General features: G+C 37.2%; 1 protein-coding gene across 1 annotated transcript in view; it reads right to left on the bottom strand.

Moving 5' to 3' along the window:
• Positions 1–24,391, bottom strand: part of LOC102758312 (ubiquitin-conjugating enzyme E2 E2) — a 235,309-nt gene that overhangs the window by 47,677 nt on the left and 163,241 nt on the right. Inside the window, 1 exon segment of the mRNA XM_006754665.2 lies at positions 12,361–12,493. Within this exon segment, the coding sequence (XP_006754728.1) occupies positions 12,361–12,493 (133 nt within the window).

The raw sequence follows: 24,391 nt of genomic DNA on the forward strand, positions 1-24,391 counted from the left end.
CTGGACATGATGAAATGTTTCTTTAATTTATTATTTAAAGTTATAAAAGTAATAATACTCAATTTTTTTAGCAATCAGGGCAATGTGAATGAAAACCTCAGGCAGAGCCCTGGCCAGTGTTGCTCAGTGGTTAGAGCATTATTCCATACACTGAAAGATTATGGATTCAATTCCTGGTCAGGGCACATGCCCAGGTTGTGGGTTCTATCCCCAGTAGAGGGCATGCAGGAGGCAGCTGATCAATGATTTTCTCTCATCATTGACGTTTGTCTTTCCCCCCCTCTCCCTTCCTATCTGAAATCAATAAAAATATATTTAAAAATAAATAAAGTTACTCTTAAACCTTGTGTGTAGGAATGTGGTCAGGGAGCAATGTAATTGGCATTCACGATAATACAGTTGTCTCTATCCACCTGCAATTCAGCTTTTACTGCATGCACATCAACTTCAGTATCTTTTTTTTTTTTTTTACTAGAATGATATAAAGAGGTATATTTTTTAGAAAAACCAATCTAGTTACTTTTTAGTGTATATTTTTAATTAATAAGAATGTATCATTTCAAACGTCTTCCTCTCACTCATATATATATTTTTACAGTGAGTATATGGTATTGGCAATACATTTGCACTAAGCTAATTTGCTGCAAGAGACAGTGTCCATTTCTGGTGAAGAGGGAAAGCCTGTACTTTCCATACTTCGAAACACTGTCATTCTGCATCTCAGTAACCTATATTCTCTTTCTGTAATCTGTCATGGACCAGCTAATACATAATATTTCCATCGGGAAGTCTTCCCCTGCTGTTCCCAGGTTGTCCAATAACAGTATTCCAAAATGTTGGGTATATAGATGTGTGTGGGGAAATACCTCCTAGCTCATTTTGTTTTAGATTTCCTATAACTTTTTATCACTCTGTGGAGTAGATAACAGTGAAATATTAACAAATAGCAGAGAGAAGGCAGTTTTTCAACTGTATTCAATTACACTAAATTTTACTTCTTTTGTTAACAAGGAGAATACAATTTTTAACAAATGTCCAGAAAGGATTATTAGCAGGTGATTTGTTAGTACTTAGAATGCAATGTGGTGATCAAGGGGGATTAAGAATGGACATACCAAATACAAATTGTGCTATGCATGGGTCATGCCATTTTTCTTTTCAATATGTTTATTAAAATTACAGATTAGGAGAATAAAATGGATAAAGTACATCTGAACTCCATTTTGGTTTAATATGAGGTCTTTAAAAGTCTCTCAAAAAATGTATGAAAGCAAGTGACAGAATGAGGGTCATATTCAGATTCTTCTTGAATGCTGGTATTGTGCCAACCAGTTATCACATCATTCTTGGTTTACACCCATTAACAACTTCTTCCTATTTTGGTTAGGTATATATACAAGAATTGAAGCCTTCTTCCCTTATTACAGTCAATGGCATTGGCCTAGTGTCAAAATCAATACAGCAGTCTGGCAGCGACAAATCTGACTTTTATGCATGTATTATTTATGACCAATGTGACTGTAAATAGTAAGGTCCCAAAGTAAACTGGGTTGTTGCAAACTGCACTTTGAGTGTATCCTTGTGAGCAAGAAAGAGAATTGCAGCCTAGATGATAACCCAGTTTGGTCCATGTGGAATAGGCTCAGTAAGTACATTTTAGCATATCTGCTAACTGACCAAATAAATTGTTGGCACAAAAAAGCTCTCTAGTGGATAATCTGTGATTAGTCCTGCTTTTTCACCATTTTCCCAATGACTAAAATGAAGACATAAAAGACATGCTTATCAAAGGTATGGATAACATAAAGCTGGATAGAAAGTTAACACTCCAGTCAGAAGTGAAGAATTAAAAGATCTAAACATGTCAAACCATAGGCTACAACAAACAATAAAAATTTAAAAGGGAAAAATACATTTAGGTTCAAAGCAGTATTTTTATAAGAAGGAGGAGAGTTGGATTAAATGTAAAGATATGGATTTTTTGAAATGTAAATTATTATAAAAAATGTAACACAAACAAAGAAAAGTACTTAGGCCATCAGTGCACAGCTTGATGAATTTTTACAAAGTGGACACACTCAAGTAACCACAACCTAGAACAAAATGTAGAATATTGCTAGCACCCCAGAAATCTTCCCTTTGTTTTTTCCCATCCCAAATGTAATGACTATTCTGACTCCCACCTCTCTATATGTTAGTTTTTCATGTTTTTGAACTTATATAAATGTAATCATACAGTAGATATTCTTTTATTTCTCTCATATCTTCTTTCTTTTAATATGTGTGTGAGGTTCATATGTATTGCTAATTGTTCTGTTTTCAATTTCACTATTATATAATATTCCACTGTATGAATATACCATAATTAATTTATCCTTTCTACTACACATGAATTTTCGCCCCAGGAATTTTCTGTTTAAATAAAGCTTAAGTGACAGTTGTGCACTGGGACAAGGTGGCAGCAAAGACAAAGTTTACATATTTTCTTTGCTTATGTCTGGCTATGAAAACAAGTGCATGCATTGATTTGGCTTTCATGTGACTTCTAAAGCTGTAAAAATGGCACAGAAAAGTGATATAGTCAACTATATTACTGAAGGGAGACAGCTACCGTAAAAGGTACTTGGTTCTTAGTTTATCATATTTTCTTCCTCTGCAAAATTTGGCCCATACACTGAATATTATTAGAAGCCTACATTTAAAGATACAAATTATTTGACTGTAATTTGTGTCAACAGATGGGCTGCATAAATATAACTTAGATACTTATAAAATGAAGAATATTTCAAACAAGATGAAAATAAAAAAACTCATTTCTTCTTTAACATGGATTAATTTCTTGCCGTAAGTTTTATGCCAATATCCGTATCACTTTATTTTAGGCATTTTCAGCAAAACTATTACTTTTCAGTGCTTTAAAATAAAATGCATTGCTTTCTACTAGGTCTACGGATGCCCTTATGACAAACATCTTTTTTTCTTCTTTTTAATCCTTACCCGAGGATATGTTTAAAGAGTGGGAGGAAGAGGGAGGGAGGGAAGGAAGGAGAGAGGGAGGGAGGGAGGGAGGGAGAGAGAGAGAGAGAGAGGGGAAAGAACATAAGAGAATGTGAAGAAGCCTAGGGGCTGAACATCTATCAGTTGCTTCTGTACATGCCCGACCAGGGATTGAACCACAGCCCAGGTATGTGCCCTGACCAGGAATTGAACCAGAAACCTTTTGTTTTACAGACAAGGCTCCATCCAACTGAGCCACCAGCACAGAGCATGCAAACATCTTCATGGAAAAGGAAGATCCTGCTGTCCAGTATATCTGATTCTGTGGGAAGAATGAGAATGTGTGCATATGCACAAGCACACATGTGCTCTTACTGAACAACATTTCAATACTACACACCAACACAGCAAATAGACTTCTGAAGTGTTAAAGATGTGACAAGCAAAATGACTATTTGCTTATCAAAAGTACTATTTGCTTGGTACTACAAGACTTAAAAAAGTCTTCGTTCTCAGCTTAGTCTAATGCCAGTAGGCAGAAAAGAAAACCAACTGACAAATAGGTACAGTATAAATGTCAGACTGTGAAAAGTTTCATGAAAGAAGTTGCCAGGTTGATGTAATAGAAAATAACCAGTGTGGAACTATTTGTATAAGGTGGTCAGGAAATGTACCTCTCATTAGATGAGGCCTGAAGAATGACAAGGTGATGCTCATGTGAAGGATGGATCAAACCTGTCCCAAGAAAGGGATCAGTAAACCCCAAGGTCCTGATGAGCAAAAGGAGGCTGAGGAGGGCTGCAGTGGTGAGGCAGGTGGAGAGGTCATGAAGGCCTTGTGAGCCAATGTAAGAAGTTTCAATTTTATTCTAAATGCAACAGAAAGCCAATAAAGAGTTTTGAGCAGGGCAGCGACAAACCACTGACAGAGATTAAAGTTCTCATAGAGATTGTTAAACTTTCTCTTTTGCAGAGGAAAATATCAAGTTCCAGAGTTTAGTGTCATCAAAAGTTACCTGGTTTTAAAGTGTCAAGAGCATAGGTTACTGTAAGTTTTCTTTTCGATAAAAAAAAGGCCAACTTTCAGACACATAGAAAGGTATTCTTACTCATAAGAGAAATGCACTTATAATTAAACATTCTTTCTTATCTATTAGATTGCTTAAGGCCAAATATTTGGTGGTGCCACAAAGCATTGGTGAGAATTTAGGGAAAAGGCATGTGCATCTAAAATTGGAGTATAATTTAATATAGCTTCTGGAGAGCAATCTGGCAATATTGAACATTTCACATATATTGTAACAATTCCAATTAAAGGAATTTATCCTACAAATATATTTTCACAAACACACAAAGACCCTATGTACAAAGATACTCAGTGAAGCATTATTTGTGATGGCAAAATATTGGAAATAACCTATGTATCTATTGTAGGGAACCTGTTGAATAGATTATGTTACATTCTTAGTAATTCTTAAATTGGTGGTGGCTGGGAGAGATAGCTGGACACACAAATGGATATAATATGTTGTTTTAAAAGTGGGAAAACAATGACCCTTATTTTGATCTACTTTTTTCATCACATTCATTTTAAAATTTCACACATTAAGGTGTAGTACGGCGTTTTTAAAAGGTTTATCAAAAAGGAGAATGCACTAAAAAGAAAAACAATTGACTTATGCTATGTAAGCAATACTACAGCCCAGTCATGATACTGGAGACACAAGGCTGGCTTTGACCCCGTTAACTGTAAAGTGTGAAATGACTTATCCTCTAGCTTAGGACGAGCAAAGTCCAGAAATCTGTATTTACCGTGTGACACAGAATTAATACTTAGTGAATTAGGGACACATCTGAGAAAAGCCCCAGATTCCCCTGGAAAGAGGGCCCTTGGCAAAACTGAAAGATAAGCACTCAAAATCTCTTCCTAACTTTCTGTGCTCCTTGCATCGCCACTTTTGTCTCCTGCCCAACACACCTGCTTTAGAGAAAGAGCTGCTAAATAATTAACTTATACTAGAGTGTAAAATCTAAGAACCAGTGTTCCTTCTTCCAGAGATAATAGCAATTTAAGTCTTCTCTGTAATTGGGAAATGAAAGATTTCGTTGAGATCTGGGTTTGAATTCCAGTTCTGCTACCTCCTTCCCATGTGACCTTGTGCCACTTAAACTCCATTGGACCTCAGTCTTATGATATATGAAGTACAACGGGAGGTAATGAATACTGTCTTATGGCCAAGTTATATGGATTAAATTAATTCAACACATTTTTACTGAATGCCTACTGAATCCCCAGGCAGGTCCATATGCCTGGGGGTGTTAGGTCATGGTGGCAGGGCCAGGCATCATGTCAGGGCCGTGGGCTTAGTCGTCCAGGGGCACAGGGTTGGGTGTGCCGGGGCTGGAAATAGAGGAGTGACGTCAAAATAGACGAAGTCCCTGTGATCTTGGAGCTTACATGATAACTGGAGAAAGAGAAACAATAAATTTATAAATGAAGAAATGTATAATGCAGGAGAGTGAGGTGCCATGGAGAAAAGTCAAGTGTGGTTAGGACGTGGAGGAGGGGGAAGCTCATAGGGAGCATAGGTGGCTGGGAGTTGTCACGCAAGAGCCTCTCTGAAAAGGTGACATTTGAGCCGACACATGACAGGAGAAATGGATAAGTCACGTGAATTTGTGGGGGAAGACAATAAAGGCAGACCGAAGAGCAAATGCAAACGTTCTGTGGAAAGAACATGCTTTGAGTATTTGAGTCAAGAGTGAATTGCCGACTTTGAAAAGTATATTGTGAACAGGATGATTCTTCATGGCTTTGTGTGCTTTTATTCAGTGAATTGGGAATCACTGAAGGATTTTTAGGCAAAGAATTGACGTAATCTGACTTAATTATAAAAGGATCATATGGGTAGGGGTAGACACTGCAGGGGGAATAAGGCAAAAGCAGGGAGACCAGATAGGAGATTTCTAATACAATCGGGGGGAGGAGAGCAGTTGATGGTGGCTCAGGCCCAGAGTGTTACTAGAGAAATTATGAGAAATGGTTGGATTCTGGATTTATTTTGAATATTTACTTTGAGCCAGTAAAACTGGGTCTAGCTAGGCTGTGTGAGAGGAGTCAAGGATGACGGCAAGGTTTTAACTTTAGCAACTAGAAAACTAGTTTCCACTCATTGAGATGGGGAAGATTAGAGGAACTGCTTTGGCAGGAGTGAGGTAAGGTTGTGTAATCAATAGTTTACTTTGGAACAGTTAAATTTGAGGTGACTGTTGGATGTTCAACTAGAGATGTAAAATAGGCAATTCAATGTGTATGAAAGCACTTGATTCATGGCCAAGGCTTTATATGAATATATGAACTCAGGTTAAAAACAAGTTAATTCATGTTACTCCATGCTGTGTGTTCTTTCCTCAAGACCAGAGCAAATGAGTAGGCAGTTGGGTTTATACATGCAGACTATGGCTCTTTCCAAAAATCCTGGGGAACACTGTCAACTCTTTTGAACAGTAGCAGAAGCAACAAAAACAAGCCAATGATAATAACCTAGTTAGAATGAAATTGTGGAATTCCTTGTTGAACTTTAGTTATAGATCTATCTCTGGCTTTTAAATGCTGGCTATCATAGCTTCTTACTATAACTAACTAGCTCTTTTATTCACTATTAGCCTTACCTGTCAATTTAAGGTTAAAATCTAATGAGGATAACAAAATGAAAATCTGACGGACCTAAATTATCTATTTCATCATCTGAAAGCTGGTGACACCTTTCCTATTAACTGAAATTTAATCAGCAAGTGATTCATAGTTAGATTTTATTACCCCCATATAACATATAATACTCTCTGAAATGACCTCCAAGTTAAGATTTATTTTCAAATGTGTTTGATGAAATTTGTAATGAAAGAACAAACTATATTAAAAAGCTTTTAGATATTAACATTAAAGAGCTTTATTTCTCATGTGATTATTAACATGTAGTTGTTGTTTTTAAAGACAGGAGATCTTAGGTACAAATTTTATCATTCCTTTTTGGAAAATATCGACTGGCAGATACTGTCTTCCATTACCAAAGAATACAATTCTTTCCAGTAATAGATTTGAACACTGAGACAGCATGTCTAACTTGTATATAGGTTGTCTGAGATACTACAAGCATGCTTGACCCTCCTTCCCACCTACTCTTCAATCTTTATAGAATGCCCACTTATTATTATTAGTTTTCAAATAAAATATACAGATCCATAGGAGACAGAAAATAGGCTCCTCTGTGTATTTCTACTGTAAAAACAAAGATCTGACATGTTATCTGACATATGTCATTAGAACTCTGAGATGTGAAACATTAGACATAATGTCACAATATTTTCAGTCAAATAAAAGAATACAGGAATAAAACATAGTTCATTATTTTGCTTCTAAATATTTCAAGTACACTTGGTAATTTTATTTAATGTGGGACTTCAAAAAAAACCTTGCATATTATTCACAAAAAGAGAAATAATTGGACAAAAGAAAATAATTCCACATTTCACTGGTAGTAAAAAAAATGAAAATTAAAGTAACCATGAGATACCAGTTTTCATTCACTGGGATGGCAGAGATTAAAAAAGTCTAGGGATTCTCAGAGCTGATGAGAGTGTATCATCATGTGTGGATGACCATTAAGTAAATGAATACAATGTTTTTCTGGAGGGCAATTTGCCAACCTTTATCAAAATTCTACAAATGTGTATAATCCCATTTGCCCAGAAGTTCCATGTCAGCAAATATGCCTTAGGAAATAATAACGCAAGTACATAAAATATGTAATTATAAAGATGTTCATCACATAATCACATCACTGATCATAAGAGAAATTTTGAGAACTTAAATGTCCAATCACAAGAAATTAGTTAAATTTAATATATTTATATAATTGAATATTTCATAGCCTCTATAATTGTAATGTAGTTATATGCTTATTGGAAATATATATAGTGGTGGGTGAATATATAATGTTAGGTAAAAAATTAATTCTGAAATCATAGGAAGGAATATGGCCCATTTTTTAAAAATATATTTTATTGATTTTTTACAGAGAGGAAGGGAGAGGGATACAGAGTTAGAAACATCGATGCGAGAGAAACATCGATCAGCTGCCTCCTGCACATCCCCCACTGGGGATGTGCCTGCAATCAAGGTACATGCCCTTGACTGGAATCGAACCTGGAACCCTTTAGTCCGCAGGCCGACACTCTATCCACTGAGCCAAACGGTCAGGGCATGACCCAATTTTTATGTGTATATATATTAGTGTGTGTACATAAAAACATATTTATATATAGGTATGCAGAGAACAAAAATCTCAAAAGAAATGGTGTAATTACTTTCTAAATTAGGATTATAGGTAATTTAATTTTTTTCCTTGTTTGTCTGTAATTACTTTTTATTCTATTACAAGTATGTAGACTTTGCAAAGTTAAAATATTACAATATGCATTAGACTTTTAAAATAAAAAAGTGCAGATTTTGAGCACAGGAGTAATTATCTATAAAATGAATAAGAAAATGTAATCCCCAATAAGATATAAAGCAATGTCTACTTTAAAAATAGATATCTGAATTATAACATTAAAATGTATGCCTACACTGAAGAAAAATACGGTATTAAAAAACTTTGGGACTTACCAGCATAATAATATGCTTTTATTTTCGGCCACATGTCATTTCTAAATTTTCATTAAACAAATATTTTCCCAAAGAAATAATATTACTAGTGGTTAACAATTCAACTAAAGACCTGGTATCAGATATTTTAGATACAACTAACAATGTTAAAACAAAATTGCTATAGATTTAGTAAAAAATGCATAAACATACTGATTCCATGCATAAGAAAAGCAATGTACTAAAAACTGTACTGAGATACAGCATTTGAAAGTACAACTAGTACTTGACCCATTTAAAACTAGTATAGTAAGTATAATGAACAGTACCTATTTATAAAAATTATTTTTTTTGTCTTATTAGATTTTAGGTGCTGAAGTGTGGGGCTGTCTCAACTGATAAAGTCCTACTCCCACAAAGTTCCTATAGCAAGACGAGTCATCCAAATTGCTCTACTGACCACTGAATGATATATTTGAGCACTATAGTACGTAAAGATTCCAAGCGTGAGAGTTTAGGAAAAGTTCATTTCATGAATCCAATCATGCCACAGACTAATTTTATGTATGGATATTTGATAACCATTAGACAGACAGTCAGATTTATTTCTGAGCCTTTGCTCTCACCAACAAATCTACCTGACACCTACCCTACTCTGGGTTTATTCTTCAGAGTATTGGGAAATGTTGAATGAATCCAAGTGTGTGGTAAGGTTGTTGGAAAAGAGCATAGGATGAGGGCAACAGAGAAAACAACAAAGCTTAAGCCCAAATATGGATTACTCAGAGTAACAGAAGACTAGGAAGGCATGAACAATGGTACTTCAAAACTACTAATAAGTCTTTGTTTTAGTTAACAGTTTTCAAGACATCTACAAACTTTTCCCCTTTAGTAGAGTAACATCTGTCTATAAAATTTGATTTCTAATAATTAGGTGGTAATAATATGCTTTGAAAAACTTCCTACCAGTTTCTAATAAATGAGCATTTGAATTGTGATTAGCATTACCAAAGTTTGATTTTTCTTAATCCTAAGAAATTGTCAAATCAAATTCATTCAGTAGAGGGATTTAATTTTTCCTGGTAATATTCTTTTTGTGAAAAACACTCTCAGTAAAGGGAAGCCTAGTAGTAGACAATTAAAAAAAAAGGGGGGAAGCCTAGTATTTCAGAAGCATAGCTATTCAAAACCAGACTGTCCAACTTGGGTCAGATTTTTCACATATAGAATTGAAATCTACCACCTGTAACTGATACCCTCCTGCTTCTATTTTTGTCCTATGCAGCCATCCAGGATAAAGTCTAACCCCAACTCACACCGCAGAGTTCCTGAAACATCTGAGGCCAGATATCACATTCCTTCTATGTCCTATTTTTACTAGTAAACATCCTCAGGCCAACTGTGTATAATTCAGTGCAAAGTGCATGGTCCCTGGAGTCAGAGGGTCAAGTAGATTTGTGGTTGTACCTTACTGAAAAACCTCTCTAAGTTTCATCATCTGTGAAAGGAAACATCCTAGCCTTCCTTGGGTATACTGGAGGAGAAATAAGTAGGCGCAGCTTATGCTCAGTAAAGTGCAGATCAAGTGAAGAAACTCAAGACTGCCAATAACCCTCTTTTTCCCAAGCTTATTCATTTGTCCTTAAAATGAGGTGCTTAAAAGTGAATGAGTCACTTGAGATACAGTTCAACCCGTTCAAAGTCCTGAAGATGTCTCCTTAAGAATGTCTCCTTAAGCTTTCAAGAACCCCAAGTGCCCATAGAATTTTAGGCAGCCAAGGGCCCACAAATCTTTATAGGAAAATAAAGCAGGTCTCTCTTTTCTATCTGTATCATGATTTCGTTCTGATTCTCAATGAAATACTACATATGACGCCAAGTTAAATTCCATCTTGCTAGTTTTGGCCTATCCTTCCAGTTCATCGAGGTCTTTTGGAAACTGAACTAGTTTATCTATCTTATTAGCTTTCCTTGTAGATTTGTTTAATCTACACATTTCTGTCATGTGGAACTTGGGTAAGTCCATACATTTTCTGAGATGTATACAGACTACACCAGACATACAAGTAGCACAACTGCCCAATTTGAGCTTTCCCCCCCTCCCCTGCTCTGAACTTCCTTTACGGAGGAGGCTGCCAGAGAAAGGTTCTCCATCACTAGTAGAGTAACAGGTATTCCAGGTGATTTATGGGCTGGTCCAAGGTAGATGGAAAGACATAAGGGTTCAATTCAGTAAAAGGATAAAATAATTATTAATATATTATGGCTTTGTCACTGAAAACCTACCAAATGCAGTTCTGGGTGATCACTAGTGCTACCAAGTCTCTCAGCTTGGATACAATGTATTGTGTAATATAGTAAGAAACATGGGTTTAAGCCAGCGTTTCTCAACCTGTGGGTCGCAACCCCTTTGGGGGTCGAACGACCCTTTCACAGGGGTCGTCTAAGACCATCGGAAAACACATATATAATTACATATTGTTTTTGTGATTAATCACTATGCTTTAATTATGTTCAATTTGTAACAATGAAATTGGGGGTTACCACAACATGAGGAACTGTATTAAAGGGTCGCGGCGTTAGGAAGGTTGAGAACCACTGGTTTAAGCCCTGACACCATTATTTGCTTACTGAATAATGCTGAGCAAGTTATTTAGTTTCTCTATGCCTTGGTTTCTTCTTTGGAAAAATTAATAGTTATTTCTTTTTGCTTTGAAATAAAAACAACATGCAATCATCAATGGAATGGAAGGAAGAAAGGAAGAGAGAGAAAGAAAGAGAAGAAAGGTAGGAGAAAGGGAGGAGAATTATAGAAAGTCATGGTGAAGGTATAGACTTATTCTTGCTTTTTAAAATTTACTCCAGCCTACAACTGAAGTAAGTTTTATTTCCCTCGGCTTTGAGAGGTAAGTCTTATCAAATGAGAATTCTTTCATGATAGTCAATACACACAGCATTTGCAGGGTCTTTTCCTTTCCAAAGCAGAGAACAAATTTAAACTCATCAAATGACTGGCTTATAGGCAATAGAAAGGAATGTGAAGAATTCTTAAAGTACACAATCTTGATTTAAGTAAGTGAAAGTTCTACCACGTTCTCATGACACTGTACTCCTGCACTTGCTCTAGTCATTTATATATGAGTTTCATTAATTATTCATTTGTACTAATATGAAAACACTTCTTTACTGAATTTCTTGGCGTGATTTTTAAGCCTCGTGGGTCACACTTTCCATTCTAGTGCATGTGTACACTTCATGTGAGCAGCAGAACCATGGAGGCTCCAGAACTCAGAGTGCCATAGCTGGTGCCATAAGCCCTGCCTTGGTGGGGCTCCCTCCACTTCCAGTCTGGCTTCCAGTGTGGGTGGGGCTCTGGCTCCAGCTTCAGGCTCAAGGGCTGGTACGAGCCCAATTTTACTCCCCTATTTTCAGCCATAACATGCTTTCTAATGTTATATTTAAACATATACCACAAAAAAAGGAGACACTGAGAAAGGATGGCAAAAAATAATGTAATATGAAATACAGGGCTGAGGTGGAGGAATAACCTCTACTTTTGTGCATTCTGTTTCCTTTTACATACAATCAGCCCTTGGACATTGTCTATGTTAACAGGATAGATGTGCATTCTTAGATATGTATATTTAAGAATATGTATATGTGTACACAGATACAACAATATATATTGCTAAAGATGAATCAATACATCATACTGACCTTAGGGGGTTTAAACGGATAGTCTGGTGAAAAGGTAATGTCAAGAAAGAACACCCCTCCTTCATAGACAGATCCTGGGGGTCCCAATATCGTTGACCTCCATTCATAAATGTTGTCTCCTTTGGGTCCAGCACTGAAATAAGACATACAAATGAAATGTGCTTAGAGATTATATAAACGCTTGGAATTTAAAATATCTATTTATGGTAACAATAAATTGAGCATTTTCATAAAAACACAACGAAGTTAATAGGTTCATTTTATATGATGATTCATTTGTCAATATCATCAGTATTCTATCTATGAAGTATATTGGTATCCTATATAATAAAGAACTAATATGCTAATTAGACCAGATGGCAGAATAACCTTCCAGAACAACCATTGGGTGGGGGGCGGGCTGCAAGGCAGCTGGGGCAGCCATCCTTTGCAGGGCGATCAGTGGGGAGGAGGGGGGCTGGGGAGGGCTGGGGGGAAAAAAGACTGGGGAGGGCTGGGGGGCTCTGCAATCGGTCACCCTGAAGAGGGTGGCGGCAGTTGAGGCTGTGAGGGCCGAGCCCCTTGCATGTATTTCATGCTTCGGGCCTCTAGTTACTTAATAAAACAGAACAAAGAAGATTCTCTTTTGTCATTCACAACCCTAAATCTACAGGACAAAAGATTCAAGGACCAAAGACACAGGTGGGAACACAAACAATTAATAAAACATGTAATTATTTATGAGGTCCTGAAAAGGATAATATGGTCATAGGGCCAAAGAGATGAAATTTCAAAGCTAAAAGGGCAGCTAGAGAGAGAGAGAGAAAAAAAAAAACGGCTACTATCATTTGTTAACAACTTAGAAAACAAATGAGGCTCTTGGAGATCAGCAAATGTTCATCATCTATAAAACTTAGCTCAAGTATCATATCTCATCTGATTCTTCATTTCTCTCTCTGCACCCAAAGACTCCCTATCCATATCCATCCATCCCCACACATCACCACTAGTGTGGTCTATAGAAGGTAAGATGTATCATTTCATTTTATAACTGTGTTTTGTAACTTTACTTTTTCTGTTCCTCACTAGAATAGTTGTTCCTTGAGAAATAGATTTTGCCTTGTCCTCAGTGCCTACTAAGTAAATGTCGGTTGGATGATGATGAACTAACAGCAAAGCAAGTGAAGCCACATGGCTGCAAGCAACAAATATATGTCCCTGGGTCTCAGAGAAACTCACTGAGGGAGATAAGGCCCACATGAGTCAATTGAACTGTATTAATTTTCTCAGGTGAACAGAAGGGCAAAAACAACGCAGCTTTCCAGTGTTCTTTTTGCCATATCAAGCCAATACCAACATCTAACAGCCAGAAATTATCCTCACATCCTGTAGCAAAGTGGGAAACCCTGTTAAGGTGTTTGGGAAAGATTTTATTGTCAACAGAAGCTAAATAGCTTCTATTTTGAAATTAGTTTATATCCACAAAAATTGTATTGTTGAGCAATATATCAAAAAAGCACGCATCTTAACCAAGTCCAAATTATTCTGGGAATGCAAGGCTAGTTTAATAACAGAAAATTATTAATGTAATTTATCTTATTAACAGATTAAGTAGAAAAAAACCTCATAATTTCAACAGATGCAGAAAAAGTACCCGACAGGCTTTAATAATAGCCCTTCATGATAAAAACTCATAGCAAAATTGGAATAGAAAGAAACTTCTTTAACCTAACCCGATAAAGGGCATCTATAAAAACCTTACAGCAACTAATATATTCGATGTTAAAATATTAAAAGCACACCTTTTAAAATTGAGGAACAAGACAAGGATGTCCACTACATCCAATTCGGATCATTACTGTATTAGAGATCATACTCATCAAGGCAAGGGAAAAAAGGTATATGGATTGAGGTGGAAGAAATAAAACTTAACACTTGCAGTATTTATGAACACAGAAAAAACTCCCCAAATCTCTAGATAATTTATCAAACTTAATAAAAGAATATAGCAAAATAGCTAAATATAAGATCAATATGCAAAAATCAACTGCCTTTTAATACTCCAACAAAATTAGAAAATGTATTTAAAATATCTTTTATGGTAGTATTAAAAATATAAGGAACCTAGAAATAATTTTCATAAAAATATGAGATTATGATGAAGATTATAATACTTACTGAAATACATTCAAGAGAATTAAATACAGAGAGCTACAAACTTTATGGGTAGGGAGACCCAATATATTATAAATGTCAATTTCCTCCAAATTGACCCAATACAATTCTAATACAAAAGTCCAACAATTTAAAAACAAAATTAAACTTGACAAGCTGATCCTAAAACCTGTTTGGAAGCTCAAAAAAAGGCTCCTCAAACTTGTCCATGCACACATGGAAATCGGATATGTGTTAGAACTAATGGAGCTAGGAAAACAGTTTTGTTTTATTTTGAAAACAGAGAAATTGGTTTTCCACCTCAAAAAATATACAAACTTCAGTTGCAGACAGATTAAGTACTTAAATGCAAAAGTCAAAAGTTTTAGAGTTTGACTAAAGAGACTAATGAGACAAGCCCACACACTGAGACAAGAGATTTGGATTATATAAAATTGACCAAATTCTAGTGTTCAGAAAACATAAAATCCTATGAATCAATAAGTCTAATAATCCATTAGAAAAGATATAAATAGGCATTTTCAAAATGAAGAAATATGAATGACTAATCCTATATAATAAAAATGTAATATGCTAAGTGTCTGCTCGACCAGTTGCTATGACATGCACTGACCACCAAGAGGGGCAGATGCTCTTACTGGTAGGTTAGCTTGCTGCTGGAGTCCGGCTGGTCAGGACTAGGCGAGAGGGCTGGACATGCCCTGGAGCCCTCCCACGGTCCCTCCCCGGCCAGCCAACCTCCATCTGCTCCGATCGGGACTGGGCAAGACGGCCCCTATCGCGAGCTGGGCCGAGGGACCCCACTTATGCATGAATTCGTGTATCAGGCCTCTAGTACTCATTTAAAAATGCTCTATCTCATTAAAATCAGAAAAATGAAACAAAAATACAATTTGATATTATTTTAAACACATATAGGCAAAAATTAATGCCTGACAAAACCAAGTGTTGATGAGGATGTTGAAAAACAAGAACTCCTTTACATTGCTGATGAGTGTGTTCAATCACTTTGGATAAAAATGTGGACCCACCTACTTAAGTTGAATATACAGGGTGTCCCAAAAAAATGTACATACTTTTTTCTGATAGCTCCATTGATGTTTCTTTCTTTTCAGATTTAACCCATTAGAATTAATAATTATTCCAAGTATGTATACATTTTGGGGGACACCCTGGATATACTCATATGTTACAACATAGTAATTACATTCCTAAGTACATAGCCCAGAGAAATTTTTATATATGTGTAACAGAAGACATGTACAAGAATATTCATGGCAGTGCTATTACACTGGAAACAACACAAATGTCCTTTGATAGAAAAATGTTTAAATTCACCGAAAGGAATACTACACAAGCAGTGACAATACATAAACTAAATGGATGAATCTTAAAAATATATTGAATAAAAAATCACATCTAAAAGAAATAATTATACTATTTCTATAAATTTTAAAAACAAGTAAACAAGAAAATATACCATTGAGGGACACATGCATATATATTAAGGCAAGAAAATAAATGAGCACAAAGTTCAAAAGAGTAGTTTCCTGGGTGGAATCAGACGGTGGAGGAATAGTACACAGGAGCTTCAGGGGTTCTAGTAATATTCTACTTCTCAGTATAACTGGCAAATTCAGTAGTTACGTTTTATGACTAGGTTTCATAACTTACACATTAGATACGTTCTTATATATGTATCAAAGTTTCATACTGGGAAAAAGTATGCCAAAAAAATCTACTAAAATACTGTGTGAGAACAGCAGCTAAGCTGCAGCATATTTATACAGTTTGATCCTATTGTTTAAACTAGATTCATAAAACAATTCTTTTATATAGTATAGAGATACATATCTATGCCAAATCTTTTAAGAAATGAACTGGAAAGGTAAATCCATGATAGTGGCTGTGCAAGGAACAGGAGAGAGTGGAGTGGTGTAATAGAAGAAATAGACCTGGAGATGGTGAATGAAAGAGAATTCAATTTTATCTCTCGTGTTTGATTTCTCTTATTTAAAAAAGATGAAAAAAATCACAGCCAAATTTGTCGCAGAGTGTTGAAATATGTTGAGAAGCAGTGGTGCAATGGACCAAAATACAGCATTCTCACCCCATCTTCCCCTTTACCTACCTCTTTTTTTTTTTTTTAAATATATTCTATTGACCTTTTACAGAGAGGAAGGGAGAGAGACAGAGAGCCAGAAACATCGATGAGAGAGAAACATCGACCAGCTACCTCCCACACATCCCCCACGGGGGACGTGCCCGCAACCCAGGCACATGCCCCTAACTGGAATCGAACCTGGGACCTTTCAGTCCGCAGACCGACGCTCCATCCACCGAGCCAAACCGGCCTCGGCTACCTACCTCTTTTGAAGCTGGCAATGAGGTACAGACAAAATATATTCAGATCAGATGACAATTAAGCTTTGGCAACCACGGCGCCCTGTTGCCAGACAAGCTCACTCACTCAGATGAATAATAAACATGGTTACACGCTGAGCTATAATTAGACCCAACATGAATAGGTAAGTTTATCAGAAGGAAGAGCTTAAAAGTAGAGTAAATTATAGGTTTGTACATACATTACTCCAAGGTAGATGAAGAAAGTTAGTTTGAAGAGTATACACATGATAGTACACAGCTATGAAATAATGTGCAAAGACACATTTCCCTAAAATAAAGATATAATTTGTATTAGTTAGTTATGTAATTTAGGCTAAATAAGGAGTCACCAAATAGTGCCACCAAGGAAGACTCAGAAGAAGGCTGGAGATACCTCACAAAAAGTGAGTAGTGTTTGTAGATAATTTACATTCAATTTTTGCCTAATCTAAGTTTTATTTGGCTCTCAATTAGAACTCCAAATTTTATTGGCTCTTTGAAGTCAGTCAGCTGTCTATGCAGTTAACAGTGGGTTAAATAACACCATCAATATTATTACTCTAAGTTGGTTTATGTGGCCAAAATATATCTCTTTGAGAAAATCTTTCTGGCCTCCTCTATCATAGAAACGGCATATCCACACCACTTGGAATCCCAAAGCTTATTGCAGTGCTTCTTGAACTAATCTCTCTTCGTCTTAGTTCACTCATTTGTAAAATGGGGCAATTATGGGAGCAACTGTAAAGTTTTAGTAGAACTGTACTCACAGAGCTTGAATAATGGGTTGTATAAGGGCCCAATTAGTAAGCATCCAAATGTTCACTGCTTTTGTGTTTGTTGCCATGCCTTGTGGATAATATATAAGTTCACCAACCTATATATTCAAAAGATTAATTACCTGGTGATTTTATAAGAAGGGTTTCAAGATCCTAGGGCTTGAAAAAAGCTACCAAGACTGTATATAAATCATCATTATCTTCACTATCACCATCACCATCATAACCCTAAAAGCTAATGTTATTTAGATCCAGCAGAACTTTGGAACCTATCAGAATTCATGTTCCTCCCAAGAAGTCCAATTTTTCAGACCACAATGTTTATTCAATATCAAGATTTTTCAGGTATGAGGTTACTTAGCAATGTTTTACCATTTACAGTATTCTTAATAATTGATACTCTTTTTTTTCAGATTTTATTTTTTAAAGAAGAAAAAAACACACAACAGTTAAATTTCAAAATAAAATGCAATTAGATGAATTTGTTAAAATACAAATATCAGTTAGCAAATTACAAATTGTTTAAATGCCCAAAGTTGGTGCTTGGAGAAATTCTGTTAGAGAATCAACTTTATAAATTGTGTCTAGCTTTCCATGCTGCCACTTACAGTGGATGAGCCTTATGCATAAAATATTTATAAATTTATAATAAAACTAGAGGCGCGGTGCACGAAATTCATGCACAGGTAGGGTCCCTAGGCCTGGCCAGGGATCAGGGCCAATCTGTGGGGTGACCGGCAGGGCAATCGGGGCCCCTGCTCACACCTGCCTTCACCTGGCGCCACCCCTTCATCTGCTCCACCATCCTGCTGCGGTCCCACTCTTGTCGGGGGCCCATCGGAGCCGGCAGCACCTCCACTGCTGCCTGCTACCAGTGCCACATCACCAACACCCGCCATGTTCCGCACTGCCCCTTGGTGGTCAGCGCATGTCTAACTCCCAGCTGGTTGAACTCCTGCCAGTGGGGACAATTTGCATATTAGCCTTTTATTATATAGGATTGCTGAAAAGGACTAAGCTCTCATTGTCTTTATTTAAGATTACTTAAAATGTTTTAAATATAACTCAATATCTTCACTGTGCTGTGTCTGCTGCCTTTTCATTTAACACTGACTGAGACAGGCAAAGAGGAGGATGCAGGGGCAGTGTTGGGGTCTTGGCTTCACAGGACAAGGAACTTGCCTTTGTAGAGCATCTCCAATGTGCCAACACTAACCTGAAATCAACAGGGACAGGATGGGTTGGAGGAGACTTCTGGGGATTTCTCAGGAGCTCTAGCAATAATTCCTGCTTATGTGTCAGACTTCATGTAGCAGAATTCCTCACTTCCAGTGGGAAGGCACTTTGTTCCCACAAATGATATGCTGCACCTTTGTCCAAAGTCCCTCTGGAAGTAAACAGCTGCAGGAATACTGAGCTTCTGGATTACAACACAATGATGTATGTGTTTCTCTAGTGTCGGACTGGAAGGAAAGGGTAGTTCACATCCCTTAAAAGAAAATATGCAGGCAAGGTCCAGATCAGTTACAGATAAGGACAGTAGGAAAGGCAGTTGAAGAGGGGAAATGCCACAAAACTGAATGAAATGAGAGAAAAAAACATGTGGGGGTGGGGAGATTCAAGGTGAAAAACGTTTTCAGTGTTCTCAACAGCACGAGCTAACTCTCTTTGTTGCTAAATCCAACTGTGCTTTTTGCCTGCCTTTTACTACCATTCTCTGTAGCTCCCATCCCCATCCCTAAAAAAACTCTCTTCCCCAGGTATCTCTTCAAGAGTCTCCCTCTAATTGGGCTACTACTCCAATTCTTTTGTCCTCATCAATGACTGCCTCCTAGGGGTTCTATCCTCAAACACCTTGTCTCCTCACCTTCATTCTAGGTATCTAACAATCCACTTTCTATAATCAATGTACCAACACCAGTGGAGTGAATCTCTAACCTGGTTAGAACTGGAGAGTCACGTTTGACTATGCTTCCCCCATTCTCTAAATCCCCCAAAGCCTATAGAATCTTACTTCATAACATCTCTGTAATGTTTCTACTGGAGGCATCAGCTCTCACTTAGATGATGGCACCAGTATCCTCTTGGTGTCCCTACCTCCAATCTTTCTTTCCTCCAATCCATCCACCAAACTGTAGATAGTCCAGTTCTGAAGTATCTGGTCCTTATTCTTGAAGTATTCCAAGAAAAATAATTATTTTATATGTTTTGTCAATGAGTGCTTAATAAATGGGAGGACCTATATTCTCAATCCTTCTTTCTAGATTAGAGATGTGAAGATAAAAAAATGATTTCAGTTGACTATAGTTATCTTTTTACCAAATCTTAAAATCAGTATCTTTTGTTAACAGTGTTAAAAACATGGGGGGGAGGGGGGGAGAGAGAGAGAGAGAGAGAGAGAGAGAGAGAGAGAGAGAGAGAGAGAGAGAGAGAGAAAGGAGATGAAAAGAAAATTTTAAACAAAACATAATTACTGCTAAATAATCTCGGTCCTTCCTCTTTCCCAGGGAAGGTAGTAGCTAGCAAGATAGTATGCTTAGTGATTAAACTAGCCTTCTATAAGTTATTGAGGACAGAAGACTCTTAGTAACTAAGTTCATGACACCTTAGACTTCCTTGTTTCTTTCTATATTTTGTGTAAGGATGTCTCTCTCTGTGTATTTAATTTTCCCAACATGTGATATATTGCATTGAGCACGTAACTTTACAACAAAATTTTAAGAGATACAACTGTTCTAAACAGTGAGCAAGGAGAAGTAGAGAAACTGGGAAGCAGAAAGGAGGACTGCATGGGAAAATGATATTCTTCCTATTCCTTCTAACCCACATTTTTATAAGACACATTCACTGGTTAGCACAAAGACAAGTCAAGGATTCAAAAGGAAACCAGTATTTTTATATATGTGGATTGTTAGAAGTAAGGTTACAGTTATGAAGACTTTGGAAATCATCTGGTTCAACTTTTTCCTAACACAGATGCAAGGTCAGAACTGGACTAGAACTCCAATGAGTTGGACAACAGGCATAAAGTCAATCAGGCCCTCGCTGGTTTGGCTCCGTGGATAGAGCGTGGGCCTGTGGGCTGAAGGGTCCCAGGTTCTATTCCAGTCAAGGGCACATGCCCGTGTTGCAGGCTCAATCCCCAGTAGGGGGCATGCAGGAGGCAGCCAATCAATGATTCTCTCTAATCACTGATGTTTCTAATTTCTCCCTCTCCCTTCCTCTCTGAAATCAATAAAAATATATTTAAAAAAATAAAGTCAATCAGAATTACTTAAAATGCTGAATAGTAGAATTTTTAATCTTTTAGTTAGCGCAAAGACTCTAGAAATAAGTTAACTGAGTTATTCTCAGCCTGTCCCCTCCTTTTCAACAAACCCTCTCCTTGCAGGAAAAATGAGCCACTTTCACAGTATGGAGGGTGGGGTAGGAAAAATAAAGAAATAACTTGAAAAAATGAAAAAGCTCCCATTGAGAATCGCTTTTGTCCAAAGCCTTCATTTCAAAAGCGATAAAATTAAGGTCCGTAAAGTGAAATGCTTTGCCTAAGACCACACCTACAGAAGAAAACCTAAGCCCTCTGATCCTAAGGAAAAGGCCTTATTATGTCACAACTGCTGCCAATTTAGAAGACTCAACAGGAAAAACTGTGGCTACCATTATGGTAACTGCCCTGCTGAAGACAGGAGACCAAAGACCAAGACCAAGATGTGGATTTCCTTTTACCTTTTCATCCTGGGCATGTTTCAAGGACTAGATTCAGAGGTGGCAAGCAGCCATTTTTATTTCCGCTATCAAATTCTTTTTGTTTGTTTTGTTTTTCATACTAGAAATAGTGATCTTTGACTATTCTCTTAATTTCTTTAGCAAACCTACCACTTCTTGCAACACTGCTTTTGTTGTCCACCTCCCACCCCAGCTCTTATGTGTTTTCCTCTGTTTTGGGTGAGGAATAAAACGTCTCAAGGCACACAAGGCTTCCAGAATTAGCCTCTCTCCGCTGTACTCAAAGGACAAGCTGGGCATGTTGGAGCAAGTGGTGTTTCCTTATTATTTAAAAATTCCCCCACGCATGTGTTAGGTAGAGCTTTAATGTGCCTACTGATGTTATCTGCAGGTTAAACAGGCTTTTGACAAGAGTGCCAGTCACTGCTGCCCCTCCACAGTTTTCAGGACGCCAAACCTTTCTCAAAACGTTTCAGTTCTCGAAAACATTACCACTCATTGAGGACAGAATGCAAAGTGCTTTGGTAGCATTCCAAATGCAGCTTTCTTTCTAACATTTATACTACACAAAGTAAACATTCCATTTCAAAGTTAGGATGGAGCAGGTCTTAGGGACATTTAAGTATTCTTAGACAGGAGAGTTAAGATTTATTTATTTATATAGAGAGTTAAGGCACTTGCTTCCCAAGTAAGCTAAATACCTCAATACACTTTTCACTGGCTGAGAACACCTTTTGTTTCTTGGATAGGAATATGGTAAACAACAATTTCTTCATACAGCTGCCTAATTTATTCCAAAAAGGTCAGCTGTGCTACCCTACAACCTGCATGTTTTTCTCTGTATCCCTGGCCCTGCTATCTGGCTCAAAGACCCATCGTCACTGTTCTCTTCCAAGCGGCTGCCTGGAGGCCCAAGTTAGCACAGAGGAGGGAGAGGAAACAAATCAATTGGAGGACTAATGAAGCAAACTACACACACAGATACTAAGTAAAGGTCTGTTGAAGAATAATAATCTTTAGTATAGCATAGTGGTAAAGAAAGGGGACTACAGATCCAGAGACCCAGGGTCCAAATCCTGGCTCTGCCTTTAACTCTGTGACTTAACGCAAGTTATTTAACCTCTTGCTGTCTCAGTTCCTTCATCTCTGAAAGAGTGGCTACCTCATAGAGCCCTGTGGCCATTATATGAGTTAATGTATGTAAAGTGCTTAAAATAGTGCCTAGGCCATTTGTTAGTATCATCAGGTAAGTGAGAAGGCAGTAGGGGTGAATCAGGATCCTAAAGCTCACCTCATCCTTTAGGCCTGGTCTCAAGACAGGAAAATAGGAAGAGTTTCTCTTTAGGGCTCTAATTTCTCTTCTCTGTACCTGCCGTTTGACATCTTGCATACTACTGTCTTGTCTCTCTCTATCTCTATCTGAAACAGTATCAGGCCAAAATTACCATATGCTCTTTAATAGTAGCTTTAAAATTTGTCTTCACACCTCCGCGATATACACACATCAATGAAAACAACTAAACATAGAGAGACACTTTCCCTGCCCCCAAGTTTAGGAGAAGAAAAGCTAAACATCAGCCTTGTAGAAGGGAAGAAAGGTGCTATGTGGCTAAAACAGACACCTAAGTAAAGAATAACTCAGCACTAAAAGACATTGATTGTCAATAAGAGGTGGTGTTTAGTGGACTTAATTCAAAACTTATATGTATGATTAATAACTTCAGGAGATCAGGATCTCCACAAGAGCAAAATACTGGCTATAGGTGCTGAGACTTATTTTCAGACTCATTTCCCCACCTCTGCCTCAGTGCCTATTATGTGTGGGCACTGTACTGTGATTTGGGCAAGACATAAAAACCACAACAGTTCTGATCCCCAAGGGGCTTCCCCTCTGGGCAGCATGAGCAAAGGCAAGATGTATATGCTCCGTGGGATTCATAGGCAAAATGGTATGAGAGCCCTGTGAAAAGAAGGACTTGATATTATACAAAGTTCATTAGTCATGGTATATACATCAATTTTCTATAGGAGCTGTTACTACCTTTCAGATGTCAGCCACTGTCTTCTCCCTTTGTAAGCAAAACAAACAGATTTTTTCCGAAGATCTGCTATTTAAGAATCACCAAATTGTAGTATCTCTTAATAATTCTTGTCAGTGTGGGCTATCTGTGAGGGATTTGATGGTTTTTGTTTTGGGTAGTGCTGCAACAGTGGAAATAACCTGCAATACCCAGCCCTATCTTCCAGCGTGTGCTAATAGGCCCAGTCGCTGGCTGCCAAGCAGATTTAATTTACCCACTTCTCCGTTTGCATTAACCTTTGAATAATAAAGCACAGCTGAGGCTGCTGTAAGAAACAAACCGAGGAATGAATAATTAAAAACACCTTCTCAGCCTTGGAAAGACCAATCCCTAACCATTAGGGGAGCTTTAATTGTGACTGAACTAAGCGCTAAAAAGGCTAATTGTATTCTTTATAAACCGAAACAAATGCTAAGGACATAGTGACTACAATATGTGTAATATATGAAAAGCAAAGCTCTGAAAGCACTCAGCAATTAGTTCAAATAAAAAAAAGTAAGAGTAGTCTGATTCTAAAGAAAAAAATACTTCTAAAGATGGGTACTTTTATTGTCTACATACAGAAAAAACTGCTACTACTTAAAAAAGCTATTATTCGTTTGATGCAGGTGGACTGGCTGGAGTATCATTGGAAGGGATAGAAGTGATAAAGCTAAAACAAAAGGTTGAGAATAGAATATATTACAGGAAAGCCCTATCTTCTTTGCCTCTATCAAGTGCCATGCCAGCGCAGCTGGGATGTTTATCTGCTTTTGATGAATTTAATTTTCCTTTGGGAACCCAAAACCAAATGTAACTCATGTATTTGTGTGTTAAGATCACAAAATGGTCACTGATATTTTATATACTTGATAAAAGGTGGTCAGTATCTAGTATCGTATTCAAATCAAAGAGTACCATGTTTATCTG

This window comes from Myotis davidii, unplaced genomic scaffold (assembly GCF_000327345.1).
Source record: "Myotis davidii unplaced genomic scaffold, ASM32734v1 scaffold192, whole genome shotgun sequence".
Taxonomy (NCBI): Eukaryota; Metazoa; Chordata; class Mammalia; order Chiroptera; family Vespertilionidae; genus Myotis; species Myotis davidii.